A 26515-nucleotide genomic window follows, 5' to 3' on the forward strand; every position below is an offset into this window, starting at 1 on the left:
TGTATTTTTAGTAGAGATAGAGCTTCACCATGTTGGCCAAAGTGGTCTTGAACTCCTGACCTCAAGTGATCCACCTGCCTCAGCCTCCACACGTGCTGGGATTACAGGTAGGAGCCCCTGCACCCGGCCTGTGTCTATAATTTAACACAAACCACTGCTCAGGGAAAGCGCAAGAGATCTAGGATTTAGCCCACCAGAGGGGCCTTCATCCACAGTCTTGGAGATGCTTACGATGTGATCATCTCGCCTTGAAATCTCTGGTCTTTCAAGAACTGCTAAGTAATTTAGAAAATGAGTGTACATACAATGACTGTATATATAATAGATAAGTACGGTTTTGAAATTTACAATAAAATGAACATTTTCAATTCTTTGGCCAAAAAAACCGAATTCAATTCAGGAACCATTGAAGCATTTGAGCCAAATAGCTCAAAGAAATGCTAACACGCACGCTCATTCAAAACAAATTGGATTCGGGTGTATGGCATAACATAAATGAAATTTACTGAATGAAGAGCCACTGGCTGGCATTTTAATTCTGATGTTTCTAGAACATTACCTGGAGTTATAATTCTTCTGTGGCTGTACACGCTGTGGAATGGTTAATCCTGAGTAACACTGAGGATTGATGAAATGAGCCCATGATCTGATTATTGCCAAGTCTGATGGAAATCCAATTAATTAAAGAAGTTGCTCTATGCCAGGAAGTGTTGAAAATTTCCTGCTGTGCTTTCAGTGTCACCCACCTGGTCAGCAAAGCCAGAAACCTAGGAGATTGTCTATGACTCCCCACCCAACATTAACTCGCGTTTTTCATTCTGCAGTTTCTCTCTTAAAATATTACTATTCTCTCCTTCTATCTCCATCTTCACTGCTACTAAGGAAGATGTCTTCTTGGTCTCTCTCAGCTGTTAGAATATCTGTCTAGCTTCACCCTGAATGACTCATCCTCCTCCAATTTACCTACATACTACTATGGAACAAAGGCTCAGAAAAGGAGGCAAATAAACCTTATTTAGAAAACAAATCATGCCATATAAGAATAGAAAGGTAAACTGCCACTTTGCTCCAGACTGGAGGCACAGGGTCTCACACAAAGATTTGGACCAGGGAGTGACATCATGTATATCGTAATCGCTATATGCCGGGAAGCATGCTTAACATTTTTTTGTACATTATCTCATTTAACCCTCAGAACTGCTCCATCTTTGAGGCATGAACTATTGTCTCCATTCAACAGACGAGGAAACTGAGAAGGAGGGGGCTTAGTGGCTTGTCAGATGTAAGTGTTGGAGTGAAGATCCCAAATGAGGGCCCTCCATCGCCTGCACTGTAATCATAGGCTCTAGATGAACCTATCGGATGCTAGTCCCACTGCCCCTCACTGTTGCTGTGAACCAGATTGATAGGCTTTGGCTATGTCCCCACCCAAATCTCAACTCGAATTGTATTTCCCAGAATTCCCATGTGTTGTGGGAGGGACTCGGGTGGGGGGCAGGTAATTGAATAATGGGTGCCCATCTTTCCTGTGCTATTCTTGTGATGGTGAATAAGTCTCACAAGATCTGATGGGTTTACCAGGGGTTTCCACTTTTGCCTCCTTCCACTTCTGCGGTTGTGTTTCAAGCTGTGGTGTTTTTCCAGGAACCTCCGTGATATGAAAGATTGTGCCCACAAGACACTCTTGTCTGTTGCAACTTATGTCTCCGAATGTCTTATCAACCCAACAATGGTGCTTGTTCCATAAAACATAGTAGGCCAGTGCATATTATTAACAATCACAGTACAGAAACGCTGTCAAAACACAAATTCCTTAGGCAGTCACATGCTATCAGTAAAAAGGCTTCTTGAAGCAAACTAGTAAGAAATATTGTTATATAAGCACAGACCAGTGATGCCCGCTTTGCCCTGAATGATTACTTAACCTCAGATCCACAAATCCATTCTGCTTTGATGTTTTTGAGTCATAACCTTCTTAACATTTCTGGACTTGAAAGAGATTGTTTTAAAGTCTTCAGAAACCTTTAAGCTATAGCCTAGCATCATCAAAACGAGGCTTAGTTTTGCTTCCCTTGCTCAGGTGATGAGTTTTTACAAAACAGTAAAGCCCCAGCTCCTGGCTATTTGGCCTCCATGAGCCACAAGCCTCCATCAGCACATGTGCCATGCACGCTACAGAGCCCCTGGGCTGAGCAGGCTGAGGACGATGAGGAAGGGGAGTCTGGGTGTGACCATGGGCATGGCTTGCCGTAGGCCTGGATTGAACACAGCCACTCCTCACCATGGCCCTGGGCAGCTGGAGCACAGGGGGCTGAGGGTGCTGAGTTCAAATGAATTATCACCTGGATGCGCAAACACGTGCAAAGCATTTGTTTTGTTTTTGTTCTGTCGCCCAGGCTGGAGTGCAGCGGCTCGATCTCGGCTCACTGCAAGCTCCACCTCCTGGGTTCATGCCATTCTCCTGCCTCAGCCTCCCGAGCAGCTGGGACTACAGGAGTGCACCACCACGCCTGGCTAATTTTTTGTATTTTTAGTAGAGACGGGGTTTCACCGCGTTAGCCAGGATGGTCTCGATCTCCTGACTTTGTGATCCACCTGCCTCGGCCTCCCAAAGTGCTGGGATTACAGGCGTGAGCCACTGTGCCCAGCCACAAAGCATTTTTTAAATGAGCTATTCTGGTTTAAATGAAAGTGAGAACTCAAAACTCTGACCCATGTTTGAAAATCACAGTCGTAGTAGGTAATGTTGTGGGCTGAAGAATCTGGAAGACATTCGAGCAAATCCAAGCTCCGTCACTGAGGCAAGTCACCGTGTCTCCAAGTCTCAGTTTCTTCAACCATCATGGAACTAGTGTTAGAATTTAATGAATTATACAAGCGTTCAGCACAGCCTTGCACTATATACAGCAGGTATAAAAATAATTACTAGTAACAGTGATAGCATGTCCTGGTCATGACTTCGGTAGAATTATTTTCTGAGACACGTCTCTTCTAATTCTACTGCTGAACTAGGTCTGATTAAAGCTGACAATATGTAACTCAGCTTTCCGCTTAACTACAGTATTCCCTTCGTAACATTACCACGTCATCAGTTCCATTTTACAGGTTAAGTAAAACTTTTTTTTTTCGCTGTTGTTGTTGAGATGGAGTCTCGCTTTGTCGCCCAGGCTGGAGTGCAGTAGCACGATCTTGGCTCACGGCGACCTCCACCTCCCAGATTCAAGCAATTCTCCTGCCTCAGCCTCCCAAGTAGCTAGGATTATAGGGGTGTGCCACCACGCCTGGCTAATTTTTATATTTTCAGTAGAGATGGGGTTTCACCATGTTGGCCATGGTGGTCTCGAACTCCTGACCTCAGGTGATCCACTCACCTCAGCCTCCCAAAGTGCTGGGATTACAGGAATGAGCCACTACGCCTGGCCACCTAAGTGAAAATCTTAACTATTTATTGGCTAGAAAAAAAAAAAAAAGGCATATGACACATGGCTAAGGCTAAAATACTGAAAGGCCTGCCTATGAGAATTTCTTCTCAATGTGTTTAGGATGTGTGGGGAGAGTAGAAAAGTTAGTATTCATTATATTTTAAAAACTTCAAGTGCTGCCTATAAATCTATTAAGAAAACTATGAGATTTAAAGAAAAACAAATGAAAAACATTCTTTCTGGGGGAATATCAATTTTAAATATGTGCAACATTTGATACCAAAATTTCACTGTTATGGCCAATGGCTGTGGAACAAAACGGGATTGTGGGAATCCTGCATAGCTAACATTATTTTTATTTTTTATTTTTAAATTTTAATATTTATTTATTTATTTTATTTTTTGAGACGGAGTCTCACTCTGTCACCCAGGCTGGAGTGCAGTGGCGCGATCTTGGTTCACTGTAAGCTCCCCCTCCCAGGTTCACACCATTCTCCTGCCTCAGCCTCCTAAGTAGCTGGTACTACAGGCGCCGCCACCACACTTGGCTAATTTTTCTGTATTTTTAGTAGAGACGGGGTTTCAACGTACTTATGACTTTTTAAGAAACCTGTTAAAGTTTGTTAGATTACTAGCTGTTCTGGCTAAATCATCTTTTAAAAAATGATGTTTGGATTCACATATTTGAGTTGACATTGCACTTTCTCTTGAAAATTACCTCTTTGATGTCCTTTATTGTTGAGGAAGAAAACCCCCTACTTTTGAGTTTAATGGAAAGAAGCTACAAATACTTTCACACGTAAGAATATATTAGGCTGGTACAAAAGTAATTGCGGTCTTTGCCATTACTTTTAATTTTTGCCATTAAAAGTAATGGCAAAACCACGATTACTTTTGCATCAGCCTAATATGAATGCATTCCATGGGTGCTGATTTCCATGGCAGACAACGTGCCCCTGCTGTTATTTTCTTACTGGCTCCTGTGGCAATGTGGCCGGGTACCAGGCAGGGATCTGCAAGCTAAGCCTACAGAGGACTGCGGATCTGAGGGTTCTCCAGCTGTCCCCAGTCCACACGGCTAAGCAGAAACACAGTGGGAGCATTGCTTCTGCTGCAAAATACTAGACGGATGTGCCTGGTTACCATTTGTTACCATTTGTGGAGTTTAGATTGTTGAAAGAGATGTGGTTGAAAGCAACGTGCCTTTTTTTTTTTTTCACAATTATGTCAAACATCTCAGGTGGCAGACACTGGGACACAGATGGATTACATTTTTGTTTGTTTTTTTAAGAGATGAGGTCTGGCTCTGTCACCCAGGCTAGAGTGCAACAGTGTGACCATAGCTCACTGCAGCCTCCAACTCAGACGGATCACATTCTGTCGGCTGCCTAGACCCAAGTGAAGGCCCACAGAAGTCAGGCTGCCCTGAGCTGGATTTTATTTCATTCACACAGAAGAAGCATCTCCTTCCTATGAAGCTCAGACAGCGGCTGCCTCGTGTCTAGTTCTTCAAAGTATGAATATTTTCCCAAACAGCCATTTAAATGTGAGGACTTCTCAGTGTCTAGGACAACAGGGATATATTCATTTGCTTTCTTTAAAGTGGATTTACAAGGTTTTGCTTCTGTCCAGCAATCACATTCCATTCTTATACCAGAGGACACAGACTGATGGGTGTAGTAAATCCAAAGCAGATGAGACCTGTGCACAAGCAAAACTCCTCTAAGTGTGGTGACTCCTATCCTTAGTGACTCCAGAACCCACTCAAGGACTTGGAAAGCCCCAGAACACAAACCTTTCTCCATGCACAGGGATGCCCTTTTCCTCACTCTGTTAAAACAGAAGGCAGCCCAAGACAAACAGATAGAAATACATTTAAAAACCTGCTAATGGAGGCCGGGTGCAGTGGCTCACGCCTGTAATCCCAGCACTTTGGGAGGACGTGGTGGGTGGATCAGTCGAGGTCAGAGTTTGAGATCAACCTGGCCAACATGGTGAAACCTCGTCTCTACTATAAATACAAAAATTAGCTGGGCATGGTGGCCTGCACCTCTAATCCCAGCTATTCGGGAGGCTGAGGCATGAGAATTGCTTGAACTTGGGAGGCGGAGGTAGCAGTGAGCTGAGATCATGCCACTGGAGTCCAGCCTGAGTGACAGAGTGTCAAAACAACAACAACAAAAATAAATATAAAAAAATAAAAAACATCTGCTAATGGAGTTTTAATCTACTGCAAGGATATAAACGCAATTATTAATGACGTATTTTAATAGAAAAAAATTCCTTTCAATTTACATAGTAACTATTCTGCCTCTTGGAGGTCTTGCTTTCATTCATTAGTGATGAGCTTACACAGTAGCAAAAGATGCAGGTTCATGTGTGCCGTGTTGCAATTCCTGTATGCCTTTACGTAATCAACACTACTGTGGTATTTTCAATAGTTTATTTCCTTAAGTAGATAATCTTCCTCTCCTTTTCTGAGATGAGATGCCCTGAAAATGATGCAGGGAAATGCAGGATTTAATTAGTTTGGGTTCTGTCATTAACCAGCTGTGTGAGGTCAGGGAAGCTACCTAACCTTGTGAGCTGCTGACGCCTCATCTGTTACGTGGAAGAGGTCGAACATCTTTTCCTTTTAAAGCAAAAATTCTACAATTCTCCCGTTCAGACCGTTCAAACACCTAATAAATCTCAATTCTCCCAAACTGTAGTTTGTCTCCTTCTAAATAATGATAAATTCTAAATTAATTAAGTGTGACTCAATGAGATTGCTTTAAGACCTGTGGGCCTGCAATACACAAACACACCACCTGACACCTGGGACTTTAGCCTTTTCATGTCCATTTCTTCTTTTCCCCATGCTGTGTTCATACAGTTCTTCCTCCCATGTGGAACTGGAAACACCCTCCTTTCTACCTTTTCCCATCTACACTCAAATGCCAGCCCACACCATTTTCCACGTGCCCCAAGAGCACCGATTATACTTCCATTAGAGATATACTAATTATCACTTTCAATATTCTATCACATACTTATTAAATCACATTTCCTGACTGTTTACTCTTTTCTACTTCTCACTCTTGTTCCAAGTAGTTCCCAACAGATCACATCCCTTTTAGTGATCAGGGCCATCCATGCCTCACATTTGTTTCTGCCTTAACGTTAGAAACTCTGTTAGGACAGGGATTTTAATCCTACAGCTTCAAGTGTAAATGGTAAGGACCTTTGACCTGACCTGGTCCAAATCCTTTGGTAGGCCAGGGGGAAGAAACCAACATTTGCCAGATGGTTATTGTGTGCCCAGTGCTTGGCTAAGAATTCCTCGTAACTTCTCTATGAAGTATCATATTCTCCATTTACAGATGAGGATGCTGAAGGGCAAATTTCTATAACTTCTGGGGATAACTTTAAAACTTATACTCCTTTTCAAATTATTCAGAGTTATCTTTTTTTTTTTTTTTTTTTTTTTTTTTTTTTTTGTGAGATGGAGTCTCGCTCTGTCGCCCAGGCTGGAGTGAGAGGCGCGATCTCGGCTCACTGCAAGCTCCGCCTCCTGGGTTCACACCATTCTCCTGCCTCAGCCTCCCGAGTAGCTGGGACTACAGGCGTCCGGCACCTCGCCTAGCTCATTGTTTTGTATTTTTAGTAGAGATGGGGTTTCACTGTGTTGCCAGGATGGTCTCGAACTCCTGACCTTGTGATCCACCCACCTCGGCCTCCCAAAGTGCTGGGATTACAGGTGTGAGCCACTGCGCCTGGCCTGGAGTTATCTTAAAAAGTCTACCATGGACTGTCTCCCAAAATGCATGTACTGAAATTCTAACACCCAAGGTGATGGTGCTAGGAGCAGGGGCCTGCGGAGGTGATTAGGTCATGAGGGTAGAGCCATCGTGAATGGGATTAATGCCCTTATAAAAGAGACCTCAGAAAGCTACCTCACTCAGGGAAACAGAGCCCCCTCTAGCTATAGAGCCTGCTGCACTTAGAAGGCAGTGAGGGGTTTCAGTAACTCCTACAAAAATCCTCTGTTATAGATATTAGGTCTACAGTGGCAATTCTGACACCTGGAGTCTAGGGCCATGTCCGTAACCAGTGCTTGTCTATCAAAGGAGGCACTGGTCCACGTGACCCTCATCTCCCCGCAGTCATTTCCCATTGAGCCACGTGGCCTAATGATTACTATCTGGAGGCACCTAGTTCATGCATGTGTGCACCTGTTACTACGGGTTACCCTCCACTAGGTAACAAGCTACGTGAGCACAGGGTCCTGGTCTATTTTGTTCACTACTATATTCCTGATGCCTACAAAGGCCCTGGCACCTAGTAGATGCTCAGTAAACACTTTTGGATGGATGGATGGATGGATGGATGGATGGATGGATGGATGGATGGTGGATGGTAGCCAGTGAAAGCAACACAAAATTTTGAAGCTTGGAGCCATCTAATACCATGGATCCCAGATTTTAACCTGCTCCCAACAGTGCTAAATTGAGTAATGCACAGCCTGCCGATACATTTCCTGTGATTAAATCCTATTCTTCCCTGTGTGGAGTTCCAGAAGGTGTTTTTATAAGTTGGATGTATTTGGAACAAGAAGCGAAGAAATTGCTAGCCCTCATCAAGGCTGTCCATTATATGAGAAAAAAGCCTGTGACTGGTCTCAAATTACTTACCGAGTAATTGAAATGTGCGGGGAACCACAACAGGCTATGAGACTAATGGCCATGCTATTCCATACAGCCAAGCTTCTCCAGACATTAGTCCCTTGACGATGAAGATCTTGCTGATTGGGCATGAGCATGTTTGCTAATCACGTGGCACAGTTTAGCCAGTTTGTGATTTTTTGTGTACAAATGCCTCTACCTCACCCAAGGACAACAAGCCCCGCAGGTCAGGGCCTATTTATATCATCTCACACTAAGCTTTGCCAAGAGTCTCCACTGAATGGACTCACCAATTCCAGAAGACAGGTGCCCTGTCATTTGCTTTTGAAAAATGACTCACGTGGTTCATGTATGTCCTTGGCCTGCAGTTAATTCAGTTCTAAGGCTGAAGTGACTTGAGGGAGGACAACAGGCTTCTCAGAGTAACTTGCCAAGAACAGCCTCCTTACCGTGGAGAGGAAAACCCTTGAATCTGTTGATTCTTCGGGGTCCTTTGAGAGGGAAAAATAATCTTCTTACCATTGCAGCTTCATTCTCAAAACAGGGTTGAAGGGCTCCTATTTCCCTGTCAAACTCTGTTAAGACATTCAGGGCACTGGGCCAGTCACCGGCTTGGGACAATGAGTCTCTGTTTGCTTAGCTGAGATTAAAGAATGTGTCAACAGTCTTATCTATCATGTCACCTGTAGATCTTATTACCCTTAAGCAATGGGTGGGTTGAAAGATTAGTAGGAATGCCTGGAAGTAACTTGCTGGAGGAGACTGGTCACAGACCTGCCAAGGTTTGTCATCACTCAGCATTTCTGTGAAGTTCAAGGGAACTGTGTCTTTAATGGGACTGTCTAAAATCATCCATAAATGAAGGCCTAAAACCAGAGGTGCATTGTCTCCATGCTGCTCCAATGCACAGCCTCTTCTCTCATTGATACCCCAAGAGTGACTCTTCACGAGGAATTCTGCAGACGGACCAGGCTGGGTTATTTTATACCCTAATTCAAGTCATGAGTCCCGAGTGACATCCAATCCTCTGTGGTTCAGATGGAAAATGGTTTGAGTGGCTCTGTTGTTCACCTCCAAAGGCATCCCTCCTTCCCAGTGACAACAGCTGGGGATTAGGAGCAACTTCTTAAAGGTCTTGATACTCAAAGTGTTGTCCTTGGACCAGTCCTTGGTATCACCTGGGAGCTTGTTATAGATGCAAATTCACGGCCCCTTTCCCACCCAGACCCACTGAATCAGCATCTCTGAAGGCAGGGCTCAGCATCCTTTGTTTCAGTGATATCCTCAGGTGATTCCTCTGTGTGCTAAAACTTGAGCTGGATTGCTTGCAACTGACCCCCCATATTGACTTCTCAGCCACACTTCCCAGAGGACTGGAATCCAAAGGCTGGGATGCGATGAGCAATTATTTTCTAGCCCCTACACCTGCTAAAAGAGGGTTATCCATAGGTTTCACCCTAGGATAACTGTGAAACAGCCTTTCCAGGTAAAAAGTGCTCCCTGAAGAAGGAGGAGTAAGACTGGCAGGGACGCAGTGGTTCAGTGCTGGCATTGGGTTATTCTTGACTTCCTTTAGTTTCCTGGTGAGTGGTTCTGTCAGTGGAAAGGTTAGTGCAAAGTGGCTCTAACCCTAAAAAGCAAAAAAGGATTCTGTTGAAGCCTGCTGAATCCAGCCTACTTACTCCTTTCTGCCTCACCCCTGCCCACAGGAGCCAGGGGACTGTTTCCTCCCAGATTTCTTTTGATACAAGGAGAGTCTGCACAAGAGACCTAGTGTGGTGCATTCATGAAATGAGGGAAACTCTTTTACAGTTTTCTTTTTCTTTTCTTTCTTTCTTTCTTTTTTTTTTTTTTTTTTTTGGCACAGTCTCACTCTGTCACCCAGGCTGGAGTGCAGTGGTGTGATCTCGGCTCACTGCAACCTCCACCTCCCAGGTTCAAGTGATCCTCCTGCCTTAGCCTCCCAAGTAGCTGGGATTACAGGAATGCACCACCACGCCTGGCTAATTTTTGTATTTTTAGTAGAGACAGGGTTTCATCATGTTGACCAGGCTGGTCTTGAACTCCTGACCTCAGGTGATCCACCCGCCTTGGCCTCCCAAAGTGTGGGATTACAGACGGGAGCAGTGCATCTTCAACAATTTTAATGGGGAACTTCCCATGAGAACCTTTGGGAAGTTCATACCTTGTAACTGTCATACCTTATCTCTATTTCTTTTCGATGAGATGAATCTACCCCACCGGGTTTCAGTGGACTTAGCAGATGTGAAAGTGCCCAAGAGTGGGGTCTATACAAAAGAAGCAGGCAAGGCTAGCAGGGACTGTTAGTCAGATGAGCAGCACACGACTTACAAATGCTCTGGCTGTCAACTCCCGGTGCTGCCTTAGGGAGAGTTAGGCGGCCCAGTTATGAGACTGATAAGGTACGGTGTGCTCAGCAGAAAATGGTTAGTAGAGAGAAAAAGAAAGAAGAGGTGAGGCATTTCAACTTTGAATGAAAAAAACAAGACGAGCCAACGAAGATTCCAAGTCATGATGCGTGTGGTAAAACCGTCGTGAAGATCTTGTATCATAACCTGTTTTCAAATCATTCAACGAAGAAACCAAAACCTCCAACGGACAACCCTAAACCTGTAACTTCAGCTCGAAACTCTGAAGACCTGCTCACGTTACAACTTTAGGGCATTATTCTAAATTTACTTGGGAAAAGTCCGTTTATTTCCCCCCAGTGGAGATTTTTAAACCAAAGGGAGCCATCTGGTGGCTTGAGTGTCTACTCATTAAAATCCCTCTTTCCGGCATAAGATTCCCACCCTGTGGGTACTGTCACTGATGCAAAGGCGTAAGATAAACCAGAGCTGACGATTTTTCTTATGCTGTATAAAAATCAAATATTGCCATTTAGACAAAATCAAGCCAAAATTCAAGGTGAGTGGTAATGCTGGTATTTTTTCTACCTGCTTAAAAGAAACCAAATAATGTCTGTGAATCATTAAAAGTTGTCTTTCGAACCCTATTTCAAAACTGTATGTTTTAATATAATAGGAGACAGCTCAATCACTACAAAACTAGAAATCGAACCAAAAAAACATGAGTCAACGGCTTGCTGAAATGACACACGGGTTTGATGAGCTTTGGATCCTGCTTTTACTTTGTAAGGGGTCAGTAGAGAATGGGAGAAGAGAAGCTCCTACTGGGAAAAAGAAATTTTCAACTCCTCAGCATTGTGAATACAGATAATTCAGTATGAAATACACCCTTTCTTTCAGGTCTATAATGACACACTGCACCTGTTAATAATTTCAGTATAGTATCTACATCTTTCAATGCTGAAATTTCTTTCTTTGCAATTTTTTTTTTTTAACAGAGTCTCACCCTGTTGCCCAGGCTGGAGTGCAGTGATGCAATCGTGGCTCACTGCAGCCTCGAACTCCCTGGGCTCAAGCGATCCTCCCACCTCAGTCTCCCAAGTAGCTGGGACCACAGGTGTGCACCACCACATTCAGCTACTTTTTTTTTTTAATTTTTAGTAGAGATGAAGCCTCTCTATGTCGTCCAGGTTGGTCTTGAACTCTTGGCCTTACGTGATCCTCTCACTTCAGCCTCCCGAGTAGCTAAGACCACAGGCATGTACCAGTAAACCTGGCTAATTTTTTTTACTTTTGGAGTGACGGGGTCTATGTTGCCTGGGCTGGTCAAAATCTTTTTTTATGGAGAAAAATGTACATGTATTATTCTCATTAGGAAGGAGAAAAGACCACTTCAAAACTTCAGACAGTTGCCTTGAGTAAGAGGTGGTTCTGCTAACAATAACTTCACCAATTTTTCTTCTGATGTCTCCATTACTCCAAGCTGCCCGGCACTGAATATATTACTGGGAATACTGGTGATTATTTTTTATGAGGAATATCCAGTGGCTTTCACGAAAGCCTAATTATACTGATTTTCCTGGCAACCACGAGGAACAAGCAGTTAAGAGTTCCTCATTATTTCCCTTATAGTTCACTGTGAAAGCATAACTTGGCTATAAAATTGTACCAAAAAATTGGAGTAAATGTTGAAAATCAAAATGTAATTTTTAAAATTACTTACAAAACCAATGGAAAGACTGCTTTTTAAAAAGATGTTATGTCTGCTGAATAATACTTTAAACCAAATGTAATAAAAGACTATGAAATGTACATTATCACTGGACTATTTCTCAGGTAATGGCATTCTGTTTTTTTGTTTTTTTGTTTTTTTTTTTTGAGACGGAGTCTCGCTCTGTCGCCCGGGCTGGAGTGCAGTGGCCGGATCTCAGCTCACTGCAAGCTCCGCCTCCCGGGTTTACGCCATTCTCCTGCCTCAGCCTCCCGAGTAGCTGGGACTACAGGCGCCCGCCACCTCGCCCGGCTAGTTTTTTGTATTTTTTAGTAGAGACGGGGTTTCACCATGTTAGCCAGGATGGTCTCGATCTCCTGACCTCGCGATCCGCCCGTCTCGGCCTCCCAAAGTGCTGGGACTACAGGCTTGAGCCACCGCGCCCGGCCGGCCTTCTGTTTTTAACACTGACCAATACATTTAAAATGAGAAAATATCACGGTGTATCCCCAGTGAATACATATACCCTGATTTACCTGGGTAGAAGCATTGCTCACGGACGGGATCTGGTGTTGCCAGTCCACTCCCTTGCTACCCTCCTTGCTCTAATGAGACGGTCCTGACAGCTGGGCCGTGGTTGATAGTAGCAGCCTGGCCTCTACTCTCGTCTTGAATTGCAGTGAACACCATGCTAAGTGTGTACACTGGGTCAAGATACTAGTTCAATTCCAGAAATATAGTTTAAAAAAATTCAGCCAATGTTCCAGGCCCACTCTCTGCATGATGCCATACTGTTAATTTAGTTGAAGTGTTCCAGTTCACATGACGCAGTCGCAGCCTTCATCTCGGGGGAAGGAATGGGGCAAAGAAGGTGCAGGGTGCTGGGTGTGCAAAACACTAAGTGTGACAAGTTCTCATGACGCGGCACATACTTATTGCTATGAACCAACCACATTTTCACTCCCAGAGCCTGTCTCCCATGCACCACTCTGAGGCTTTTGAACAAATTAGCTCAACACGTACAGCACTGAGATGGAACAGTAGGCAGGCCCAGTGCAAATTTTTCTGGCAAAGTAAAGAAAGCTGGAGGGTCTGATGCAATGGTTCTCAAGTTGGGGTGATTCTGCCCCGCAGGGGACATATGACAATGTCTGGAGACTGGGGATACTACTGGCATCTAGTGGGTGGAAGCCAGGAGTGCTGCTAAACATCCTACGATACACAAGAAATCCTCTGCAGCAAAGAATTCTCCAGCCCCAAATGTCAACTGCACCAAGGCTGAGAGTCCCTGGTCTAAGGGATTTCAAAACGACTTCAGAGAGATAAAGTGCGAGGCGGTATCATAAAGGCACCAGGTAGGTGTCCCCTCATGCTCCCCCTTATTAGAACTTGACTGATAGATGCTTAGGACTGTGTCTGACACAGCAGGCATTCAATAACTATTTACTAAATTTATTAAAGTAGGCAAAATGGGCCGGGCGCAGTGGCTCACACCTGTAATCCTAGCACTTTGGGAGGCTGGGGCGGGTGGATCACTTCAGGTTAGGAGTTTGAGACCAGCCTAGACAACATGGTGAAACCCTGTCTCTACTAAAAATACAAAAATTAGTTGGGTGTCATGGTGCGCACCTGTAATTCCCGCTACTTGGGAGGCTGAGGCTTGAACCCAGGAGGTGGAGATTGCAATGAGCTGAGATTGCACCACTCTCACTCAGCCTGGGTGACAGAAAGACTTCATCTCAAAAAATAAAAGAAAAAAAAAAAAGCCAAATGCCATCCCACGCTTCTCCGCCTGAGATCCAAGTATAATCTGATTGCGGTTAGCAGCTTCCCTAACTTTTGTATATTTAATTTTTGAAAACACAGCATACTATGTTATATCACATGGTGACATCACCTTTTCTATGCAAAAGCTAGACTTTCCCACCAATAATTTGCGCCTTGTATTGTGCCAACCACTTCAAGCTAAAAGTTAAGTTTGCACAGAATCGCTGTATCCATCTACAGAGCAGTATTTGTTCAACTGTCTGTTGAATATTTGGGGCATTTTCCTATTGTTTATTTTAAAAGAAGAAAATGATAATATGCATCTGAAGTAGCTAGTGATAAGAAACGAAGATATCGCAGTAGTCATGCATCTGAGAAGAGACAAAGATGGAACTGATCACATAGAACAGAAGTGACCAACTGGATGGTCACTGGACTCTAGGTAGGCCAATGTTCAGATTTAGTTATAAAAGAATGAAAAGCAAAAAGCTATAGGCATAGGGAAATACATCATCAAGAACTGTGATGACTGACTCATATGTGGTAGCTGAGAAAGTGGATCTCATGGAGGTGGAGAGTAGAATGATAGATACCAGAGGCTGGAAGGGTGCTGGGGGCATCTGAGGAGGGTTGGTGAATGGATACAAACATACAGTTAGATAGAAGGAATAGTTCTAATGTTCCACAGCAGAGTAGGGGACTTTAATTAACAGCACTGCATTGTCTATTTCAAAATAGCTAGAAGAGAGGACTTGGGGTGTTCCCAACATAGAAGACACAAATATCTGAAGTAATGTGAGTAACACATCATGTACACCCCATAAATAGGTACAAGCATTATGTATCAATAAAAACCGGTAACTAAAAAGCTAGGGATAATTAGACACTGTGTGTGTGTGTGTGTAATTCAATGTACCTATTTATTTTTATGTATTTATTATGTATTCATTTTTTTTGAGATGGAGTCTTGCTGTGTTGCCCAGGCCGGAGTGCAGTGGTGTGATCTCGGCTCACTGCAACCACTGCCTCCTGGGTTAAAGCGATTCTCTTGCCAGCCTCCTGAGTAGACAGGATTACAGGCACCTGCCACCAAGCCCAGCTAGTTGTTTGTATTTTTAGTGAGACAGGGTATCGCCTTGTTGGCCAGACTGGTTTCTAACTCTTGACCTCGTGATCCACCTGCCTTGGCCTCCCAAAGTGCTGGGATTACAGGCGTGAGCCACTGCACCTCGCCTTAATGCACCTACTTATAGATATATAAATATATTTTCTATTTTAAAATTATAATTAAAAATATAAATATACTTTTAAACCTCTCTGGGCTGGGAGCATGTAAGTGTACTGTTCCATTTTGCACAGGGGTGCATGTTTTGGGGACTATGCCATGTATGAAGGTAGACAGTTGTCTGGATTCATATTCTAAAGATATAACATGCCTATGCCTACGGGGGTGGGGGGGTGACAGTGGGGTTGGTCAGCAGGGGGATCATAGATAAGAGACTTAGAGAAGCCCACCCCCTTCCCAGTCAGCAGCTGCTCCACAGGACCGCACGGGGAAAGCAGAGTCCTGGCTACACGCCGTGACCATGGGCTGTGGCAGGGATGTCCTCACAGTGGAGGTGAGGGTTCCAGACCATCTATCATAGCCTGATGGCACCAGCTGTCAACATAACCCCATTGCCTCCTCCTGCTCTGATCCCATCCATCCAATCGATCTTCTGATTATAGTTTGCCTTTCTAAGTATTTTTGCCTAAAGGGGAAAGATGATGCTACTTAGTCAACATGAGCCCACTGGATAATTACACATTTTATTATGAATCAATCATACTGGCATTCTGTTTCTGTTGAGGGATTCTGTTCTGACAAAAGGATCCACACTTGGTGTGTTGACAAACCAGCTGAGGTCTAGACGCTGAGCTGCTGGGCATCCATCCGCAACTGAAGGGAGGACACGTAGGGGTGCCCCAACCCTCCTTTCTTCCTTTCTCCCTGTTCAGATTTCTACAAACATGGATCCAAGTCTGCATTCCCTCCCTATTTCTTTTTGGTTTTTGTTTTAACCAATAAGCCACCAGTGCACAACTGTGTACTGTGCTGACAGACAGACCATTCCGGCCTCAAATGTCATTGCTGTGAGAAGCCAGTTAGCAAGGGACACCCTTGGAATTCGTGGGAGCAAAGTTAACCTAGTGCTGCACTTCGCCAACCTCAGGATAAAATGCATCTCATGGAAACCCCAAAGCCAAAACAGGACTTAGATAAACTAAAGGCATTGTCCACACATTGCCTATTGTTTGACTTAAAAGTGGCACTCACTTGGTGAAACCCTGTTTCTACTAAAAATACAAAAAATTAGCCGGGCATGGTGGTGTGCACTTGTACTCCCAGCTACTCAGAGGCTGAGGCAAGAGAATTGCTTGAACCTGGGAGGCAGAGGTTGCAGTGAGCCAAGATGGTGCCAATGCACTCCAGCTTGGGCAACAAGAGCGAAACTCCGTCTCAAAAAAAAAGAGAGGCACCCATTTAACAGAAGCTCTAAGGAGATCTGAAATAGGTACCATGCCTCCAGGAATGTCAAAACCATCTTTTCCATGGAGAAGTATATATTTTTTACATGCTCATGCTTTCCTCCTTTCACAGAGGGTGGGCTCTGAGGCTCTCCCAGGTATGGAACTGACAATGAAGCCGGCTGCTGCTAAGCTCAGTACCCTCCCCTTTGCTGCTTTACTTTTCTCATCAGTACAGGGGTGTGTGTGTAGGTGGGGGAGGTAATAGAGTCTAATTCTCTCAGCCTGATAATCCTACAGCTGAATCTTCCCCTCTGTTATGGATTGAATGTTAGTCTCCCCTACCCCCAAATTCACATATTGAAACCCTAACCCCCAGTGTGATGGTATTAGGAGGTGGACACTTTGGGAGATGATCAGATTAGATGATGTCAAACAAGTGGGGCCCCCATGATGCGATTAGTGTCCCTATAAGAAGAGACGCTAGAGCCCTCTTTTTGTCCACTATGCGAGAACACAGTGAGAAGGAGGCCGTCTGCAAACCAGGAAGAGAGCCCTCACCAGGAACTGAATCAGCCGCTGCCTTGGTCTTGGACTTCCAGCCTCCAGAACTGTGAGAAACATACATCTGCATTTGAGCTGCCCAGTTTACAGCGTTCTGTTGTAGCAACTCCAGCTAAGACACCCTTCTTTATCCTGTGTGCCCCTCCACGGCACTGCTCCAGGCTGGCTTGTTATTATAGTTACGTGTGCGCCTGTCCTAGCTGTAAGTACTCTAGACACAGGGCTGCATCCTGACATTCCTGAACCTGTGACACTGACCCCATGCAGCACGATGCTTCCGAAAACATCAGCTCCTACTGTCCCTGGAGAGCTTCAGCTGAAGGAGAGCAGAGCTTCCCTTAGGGTGGCCCTCGAGCTTCTTGGTGAAGTTCTTAAAAGCATCTTCCACATCTGCCATGTCCCTTTTGCCTGATAAAATGCACAAATCAGCACATAAACCTACTCTGTCCCTCAAAAGCATCAATCAACAAAGCTAACAGAGGAACAGCTGATACATTTGCCGATCACATTTTCCACTGAAAAACTTAGGCGAAATCTGATCTGTTGGTAGGGCACACAGAGAATCTGAAATTACGTCCGAGAAAAACATTTTACCTTTATGGGAGGTATGCATCTAGATAGAAATATAGGGACAGAATTTTATTTTGGACCAAGCTATTTTTCACGGCATACTGAAAAACGAACGTTTGATCACCATTGCTGTCAATATTCCCTTCATTCTAGATTAGCACTGTTGTTTCTGTAAAAATAGGGTGTAGATGGAGCAGATATTTAGACCTGCTGGAAAGGCCAGACACCAAAGCGGCGTGAGGACTCTGGCTCCAGGCCAGAGTGTCCTTCCCTGCCTCATATTCACAGGGAACACAATGACATTCACCTCTTCTTATGAGAGTGCAGAATACTTTGCGTGGCACTGCTCTCTCTGAAAAGAGCAGCAAGCAGTACCAAGAAGCAGCAAGTTCCCTGGGAGATGATTTTAGGATCTCCATACTCTGACAAAAATATAAATGAACATAAAATGTAAAACATTCTGAAACTCCAAAGGCAGGAATGAAGTGAATACGTGAGAGCTCTTCCAATGATGCATTCTCATGCATATTTATCTACAAGAGAGCCTGCTGAGTTCTTTACTGTCTATCACAGAGGGACTGAATTTCCTTTGCCTTTAAATGCCTGCCCTGTAAAGCAAGGGTGTTTCTCGCTCTGTGTTTCCCCTTAGCCTGCAGGCGGCGCCCCTGTTCCAGTCCGCTATGACCGCTGCTGAAAATGGCTAGATCTTGGATTCTTCAGAAACAAGTTCTTGCCACATCACCTTATGCGACCAAAACAGGCGGTTTTCTCTTTTGCTTTTAGCCAGAACCCAACTGTTCCTGGAATCACAGGGCCAGAAGGCTTGATTAAGCTGAAATTAATACCAAGAAATAGAAGGGGAGAAAAAGAGGACAGACTTTCATGACTGGGAGCTCTATCCAACAACAGGCTTACGTGGAAGATGGATTTTGAGTGCATGATGCAATAAACAAGCAATACATTCAAAACCTTAATCCACCCAGCAAAGACCCATGTTACAGTCTGAACAAGTTGATGAAAACTCCAATAGTGATTGATCAAATGTCAAACACAACAGATATTTGTATGACTTTTTATACCCTGGTGTACACTCGGAAGTACATGTCACTGGTGGGGTTGTGTTCAGCCCGGATGCCTCTGTTTATATACTAGAGGTTTTGCTTGTGATTAGTTATTTGATTTTAGTGGAATACACTGTAGTTCTTTACACACTCCCCCTCTTGCCTGGGTCCTGACTCCTAAAGTTGCATTTTCACTGGGAAAGGTTGGATCACATTCTGGGCAGCAGCAGGTGGCTTAACCCAAGCTTGCTGGTGGCAAATTATCCCGGGCCCCATCCCACAACTTGCAGGACCAGAGCCCAAAAGAAGTCTGTGCATCCGGTCTCTCAAGCCACTGTCAAGAGGGCTAAAAACTTTGATGTACAAAATACCGTATCAAAGGCATTTGTTTCTTCTCTGTCTTTGTCACTAATCTGTGGGCTCTTTATTTTTCATGTTTATATTTTCCGTAGTTCATGTCATTTCTAGCATATAATATATGCTCCATAAACATGTATGGAATGAAGGACAGGGTGCAGCCAAATTACTGAAAGTTACCAAGACATGGTCCAGAAATACTCTGGTGGCAGTAGCGTGTTACTTACAATGTAAATCAATGTCATTACATCTGGATCCAGGTATTGTGCCCATTTACAGAAATATACTTTGGGTTGTAAGTGGGAAAATCAAAGAAGAAATTAAGTGTCTTTGAAGCTGGTAGTTACAAATGGTAACATTTAATTTTCTTTTGAAAGATGGTATACTGCTCTAAGCATTTATACAGTATTTAATTTAATCCTCATAACAATCTATGAGGTAAATACTATTATGATCACTTTTTAGAGGACACTGAGGCACAGAGAAGTTAAGAAGTTTGCTCAAAGTCACATGGTAAATTGAAGAGTCAGGATGCAAACCTATGCAGTCTGACTCCAGGGCCGGGGAAATGAAAACAAGAAATTGCAGGCATCCACTCCACGTCCTTCAGTTCCCTTCCTACTGGCTTTTTATCAAAGGTAATCTTTCCTTAGACACTTCCCAACCGCTAAATATGCCTACAATCCACCAGCTACCCACATAATAGAAAAGTTAAATTAAAGTAACAAAACCTGGCAGAAATACTTTGAAACTGATTAAATTATAAATCTGAATGTTTTCCCGAGGCATTAACAGATATTTTCATGGATGTTGCTACAGAGAGGAAACTGAATCACTCGATAATCTTACAGCTATGCAAGACATTGGGTGACAGATTAAAATACACAGGCCCTCCTCTCCACCTTACTATGTACCTAGAGCACTGAGTTTCCTTTTCTTGTGAAAAAGCTTCTTGCTGTTTCTGAGTTTCCAGACTCTTAGCTTTGGGCTATCTTGATACTACATATTTTTATTCCCCTAAGATTTCAGAATGCATTCAGTTCTATCTGTCATATTTTCATTTTCCCTCCTTAGACTCTGCATTGCAAAGTCCTTTCCATTTTCATGTTTGTTTCAACAACGGGAAAGAGGTGGGGACAGCTGGTGCCTTCTGCAGCCACTCTCTCCCTTTACCAAGAAAAAAAAAAAAAAAATCCTCCAACCACAGCCTTAGCACTCCTCACATTTTCTCAGCCAAGAATTTTCTCAGCTACAATGTATTCCATCTTTACAAGCCCACAGGGCCTTTTTGTTTTTTTCTAACTTTCCATTTATATAACTGTGGAGGCTCCAAGCTCCACGTCGGCTTTCCCAAAGCCTCCACAAGGAGGTTCTCACCCGCCCCCCACACAGGTGACTCATCCAGGAGGAAGGTCTAACAAGGAAGAAAGATGTCTGAGGCTTGGATCTGGGCGGCCACCTTCTGCCGAAAGATCTGTGCCCCCCACTCCCATGCCACAGTTCAGTCCCCAGGGCATGGATGCCTGCTCCATGGCTGAGACTCGAACTGGGATGCTGTTAAGAGGTGCAACTCCGGGTCGGGCGCAGTGGCTCACTGACTTCAGGTGATCCTCCCACCTTGGCCTCTCAAAGTGCTGGGAATACAGGTGTGAACCACCACGCCTGGCCTAACGGGGTCATTTAAAACAAGCCCCACTACATCAAACAAGTCATCCATATTTAGTAACCAATAATAGCGTAGATTAGAAAGAGTCTATTACCCAGAGAGTCCCTAACAACCTCAAAATGGATAGAAGACAACAGCCCACCTGTCCAAAAGGCCATGATGCTTACACTGTCTTGGGAGTTAATGTCTGTAAAATGATTCAAGGAAACTGGCACTTTTAAAGAGGACAGGGACATGCAAATTATATTACAGGCAAAGCGTCAACTCTTTCGCTGAGGTCATCTGAAGCTTTATAGAAACAAGCGCAGAAGTATATTATGGAGCTTAATGAAAAACTAAATTGTGTTTACGTGATCTTGATCACAGTTTTATTATTCTACATTGAGATCCAACTGGGATCAGGGATTGGGTGGCAAGAAGGTAAGGGGGTACGCACAGCACACGTGTTACTCTTCCTCTGCTTCTGTGCCCGTCAGATGGAGTTACGGCGCTTCCTTCTTCTCCTTCCCTCCCTCCCATCACCACTCAAACTCCATCTCTCTCATAAACAGCATGTAAACATATCAGTCACCACTGGGACTTTAAGAATGTCTCCCAGGCGTAAGCTGGGAGTGCACTGTCACTGCGGGACACTAGCCCCATAGCACAGGTGGCGGAGTGCAAGGGGCACATAGGAACCTCTGGAGGGACTATCAAGGCCCTCAGAAAAATGACTGTACCATGTGTGCAGCACTAAAATGTACTGTGTTGTAGAAATGTATTCTGACCTTTAGAGAGCGAAGGTTAAACTAAATACAATGGGGGCTCTAGCGGTGGCAATGACAATGCCGCGTGGGTCACTCTTAGTCAACGTCTAACACAGGATTCCACGTGGGGTTAGAGGTCGGGCCGGAGGGGAACCCATTTACTGAGCATCTCCTATGGCCTGCACTCTGTGCTAAGCATAAATCCTTATAAATCCTCCCAATAGAAGGCCTTGGAGGGAGCATGTTTATGGCTAATTTTACAGCTATGAACGTAGGCTCTGAGAGGGTCTTGCCTAACGTGATGAACTTCAAAGGCAGGTATGCGAGGCCCCCCGGTGTTCTTGCTATGCCATGCTTCCTCAAAACATTTACTTGTCCTCCTCATACTCAAAGAATCCAAGAGAGATTAGAGACAAGAAACTATCATGTTGAATAAATTGGCCTCTGCCCTCTACGTTCTGGAATTCCCCAGAGCCGAGCAAGTCTTCCCTTCCCTATCTAAGTTCTGACTGTGCTCACTCTGCGTCTGCTCTATAACAAGCTCCAGCAGACATTTCCTGTCCTTCCTCCACAGGCTTTGGCCACCTGCCTTGCTGCCGATGTTTTATTTGACCCTCTACCTCTCCTCTCCTTTTTAATAAACACTTTAAATTCTTGTTGGGAAGAGGATATGGGATGCCAAAAGGATATGGATTAGTAAGTGAGAACTCAAAATCAAAATGACACAGACACATTTTACCCCAGTCAACACAAATAGAGTAACAAAAACTTAACATATTTAAAACAAAAACACGTGATTGTGATACTGCTTCTGATACGCCAGACTTACAGTGAAACCTTAATTAGCCAGGCCTCCACTAATTGGCATGCTGAATACCCGGAATTAATTTTTTTCTGAATTCTATTTTTAAGCAAAAGAAGCAACAGACAGCTAAAGTACATCCACTGCTGGCTGAAAGGAGCAAATTCCAGGCTATGTCCTGGGGCTGGGAACTGTCCCCCACTCCTTCCGTAACCCCTATCTCTCTCCAGCTGGAAAACTCTTTTATGTGCCTGTTAAGTTGTATTTTAAATATCTCGGTGATGGGTAATGTCTTCCCAAACCACGCAGTTTGTCCATCTTCCTTTAAAATCCCAGATACCTTCACATGTATCTGCCTCTATTCTAGTGCATCCCACCCTAAATGGCCATGATGCGCATATATCTGTTTCTTCCTCTGGGCCAACGGCCAAGGTATCACCTACTTTTGTATTCTAAGAGCACAGCACAAAGCAGGTGCTTAAAGATTGCTTGTTTCAAAGAATAATTGAGAGAATGAATAGAAAACAGAGATCTTTTCTACACTTTGTTTTTTTTTTTTTGAGACAGGGTCTCACTCTGTTGCCCAAGCTGGAGTGCAGTGGCACAATCTTGGGTCCCTATAACCTCTGCCTCCCAGACTTAAGCTATTAAAAACAAAAACACATGATTATAATCCTCCCACCTCAGCCTCCCAAGTAGCTGGGACTACAGGCGCATGCCACTATACTCGGCTAAGGGTTTGAAAATTTTTTTATAGAGATGAGGTCTCACTATATTGCCCAGGCTGGTCTTGAACTCTTGGGCTCAAGCGATCTTTATGCCTTGACCTCCCAAAGTGCTGGGATTGCAGGTATGAGCCACCACGCCCAGCCCTTTCCACATTCTATCTCCATCTTCACTGCTGTGCTGTGGGGCTTAATTTCAGAAGGATACGGTAGCCCCCTTAGCCTCAGTTTCAGTTACCTGCCGTCAACTGTGGTCCGAAAATATTAAATGGAAAATTCCACATAAAAACAATTAACACATTTTAAATTGTGAGCCATTCCAAGCAGCTATGAAATCTTGTGCCATCCCACTCTGTCTCACCCAGGACATGAAACATCCCTTTGTCCAGCCCAACCATCCACACGCTGTCTATATTACCTGCCAGTCACTTAGAAGCCATCTCAGTTATCAGATTAAAAACCTTTAGTGTATATCTACTATCTGCCATTTCTACATCTACTGGGGTCTTGGGACACACCCCCCTCAGATAAGGGAGGACTACTGCACTGTAATTATCTAAATGGATAAAGATGAAATGAATTCAGTATAACTGAGTGCTAAATAAGGATGCTAAGTTATTATGATACATCCCATGAAGATGTTCAAGTACTGCCTGGCATCATGAAACCGGTGGTTAACAGTGAGCATCACTTTTAGTTAATGCGGCTGCTTGATTAATAAAAGCATTCTTGTCCCTAGACACTCCAGCGACGTGAGATATCGCTACTTTTAGACTAGCACGAACCATCCATCATACTTTGATGACACTGGCAGAATGCATGTCTAAGCCCTTGGTAAGAAGCCTGAACAAGAGAATTCTGGCTCAAGGCCTTGTTAGGAACAATGTCCTTCATTGCTGGTTGCATTTACTTTGAGTAGCATTGTCCATACGGAGCCATACTCACAACTGAAGACCAGACTGGTCTCCCTAAACCAGCATACTTTATACAAACACATCGTTCATGGAAGTGAAATAAGAGGTGCATAAAACAAGATTTTATTATCGTTATGATGCATGGTACACTATTATTCTATTATTTTCTTTTTATTTCTTTTTTTTTTTTTTGAGATGGAGTCTCGCTCTGTCACCCAGGTTGGAGTGCAGTGGTATAGTCTCGGCTCACTGCAACCTCTGCCTCCCGGATTCTAGTGATTCTCCTGCCTCAGCCTCCTGAGTAGCTGGGATTACAGGCGTTCACCATCACGCCCAGCTAATTTTTTGTATTTTTAATAGAGACGAGGTTTCATCACGTTGGCAGGATGGTCTCAAACTCCTGACCTCAGGTGACCCGCCTGCCTCAGCCTCCCAGCATGCTGGGATTATAGGGGTGAGCCACTGGGCCCAGCCTATTATTTTCTATTCTGTTCTATTTTCTTTTTAAGTCAGTCGTAACTCATCAAATTGATTTCAGTATCCAATGAGGGGTCAAGATTCGGGCATGAAGAAACCTATAGTGTAAAACCCATTAAATAAGCAATGTGTACGTCAACTAACTTAACTGATCCCTGATCAATACGGAGAAGGAACGCTAGACTATGAAAGAGAGCCTAGCCACTGCCTCTATATTTTGATTCTGTCCAATGATATTTACCAGGTTTTATTTCATGTTCCTAGAACCAATATTATTGTCAATACCACCACAGCAGGGGAATCCTTTAATAGAACAAAAAGAAAAATAAGTGATATTTAACTTGCATTATACTCATACAATAAGAAATAGACTTTCCATGGGAGATGCATTAAATGGTTGTTCTCAAAACATTTAAAGGAATGACAGAAGCCACAATGCTTGCCATCGCAGATCACAATGCACCACTCCACGCTCCACTCACAAAGCTTGACAAAACCCATTTTATTTCCAGTTGTCATTTTATAAACTGTCAATCATCCATAATATCCACTTCCCTTGAGTTTTAAAACTTGATGAATCATTCTTGGGGTAATTTCTCTTCTTTTTTTCCCTCTTTTTAAAAAATATAACACAATAACATCAATCTCTTCTTTTTGAATGTTATCACCTTAGAGGTGGAAAACTTGAAAACAGGGCATCATCTGGGAGGGCCAGCTATAGCAGATAAACGTCTCAAAATGCCCACACTGTTATTGGTCCCCAGCCATTTTCACTCAATGTCTCCTACAAAACTAAGATAATAATGATCATGATTACAATGAAGTCGCCCTTCTATTCCAGCAACGATGGCAGCCTGCTGACTGTAATTAAGTACATTTATATGAAATGCCAAGGGGTTTTACATAAACAATATTCTACTTTTTAACCTTGCCCTAATGAGGCTTCTTCTTAAAACTGTATTTAAAAGGCTGGAAAAAAGAGGATGAATATAGCACAGCTGTGGACATACCTGCAGTAAGAGTTAATAAACTTCACTAATTGGGTCTTTTGAATAACTTACCCTTTGCCCATTTACACACACACATGCATTTCAAAAAGCTGGGAAATTATTCCCAGTATTGGGTGACTTTTGGCTCACCAAGAAGAGTGACTCAACTATCCAACCCTGCATGATTCATCTATGGAATGCAAACGTTTGAATAAATACGAAAGTTTACTTTGTGACAGCTTTTCGTTTCTCCTTTATTGAACTCAAATTTGTCTCTTTTTTGGGGGGATGGAGTCTCACTCTGTCACCCAGGCTGGAGTGCAGTGGCATGATCTCGGCTCACTGCAACCTCCGCCTCCCAGGTTTAAGCAGTTCTCCTCTCTCAGCCTCCTGAGTAGCTGGGACTACAGGCACATGCCACCATGCTTGGGTAATTTTTGTATTTTCAGTGAAGACGGAGTTTCACCATATTGGCCAGGCTGGTCTCAAACTCCTGACTTCAGGTGATCCACCCGCCTTGGCCTCCCAAAGTTCTGGGTTCACAGGCATGAGCCACCACACCCGGCCCACTCAAATTTGTCTTTAAAAGTATCTGGGCAACGTATGAAAGGTGCTGCTGCTGTTTGACAGAGCCTGATCTGTGCAATGGCAGTGTCTATTGCTAAGGTATGAGCAGTTGACCTAACTCACCAGGAGCCAAGACAGCTGCGGGACTAGATACTCATGGCCTGTGGGTCTGGTGGCTTCTGTTCTGAGCCCTGTGAGTAAGACCCATTCATAGAACTCGGTGAAATGGCCAATCCAGTCACCCAATCTTTCACCCGACTCCACTCTGTGGTGGAGTGTGGCGGTCCAATAGGAATGGCACCACAGTTGTGTTAACTTCTAGAGAGACAGGTTATGATACTGACTAAAGCTGCTCATTATACAAATATGTGACAAATGACAGATTTATTTTTTAAATGGTTGAACTTTAGAAAAACCTCAGGTATATTTGAGAACTAGTTAGTTAGCTATCTTCTTAATAGTGACCAGCTATTGCTTGGATGGAACCAAAAAAAAAAAAAGAAAAATCAGATGAACTTTTTTGGAAACAACTCTGACCTACTGTAATGTAACACTGGGCATTGCTTTTACATACTAAGATTCAGTTTCTCTGTAATGGGGACTGTATGATTATAAAATCCCCATTGGCCCCAGTTA

At 43.8% G+C, this 26515-nt stretch overlaps 1 protein-coding gene across 4 annotated transcripts in view; it reads right to left on the reverse strand.

Annotated features, from left to right (window-relative positions):
* Positions 1 to 26515, reverse strand: part of CAMK1D (calcium/calmodulin dependent protein kinase ID) — a 183577-nt gene that overhangs the window by 103886 nt on the left and 53176 nt on the right. For 3 of the 4 annotated variants that reach the window (XM_030934918.1, XM_030934924.1, XM_030934922.1), the window contains exon 3: positions 8096 to 9716. The exons of the other annotated variant lie outside the window; for it this stretch is intronic. In XM_030934918.1, coding sequence (XP_030790778.1) covers positions 8096 to 8223 — 128 coding nt within the window. In that variant the 5' untranslated portion in view covers positions 8224 to 9716. The remainder of the gene's footprint in view (positions 1 to 8095; positions 9717 to 26515) is intronic. 4 annotated transcript variants of the gene reach the window in all.

Source organism: Rhinopithecus roxellana, chromosome 1 (genome assembly GCF_007565055.1).
Source record: "Rhinopithecus roxellana isolate Shanxi Qingling chromosome 1, ASM756505v1, whole genome shotgun sequence".
NCBI classification, from domain to species: Eukaryota; Metazoa; Chordata; class Mammalia; order Primates; family Cercopithecidae; genus Rhinopithecus; species Rhinopithecus roxellana.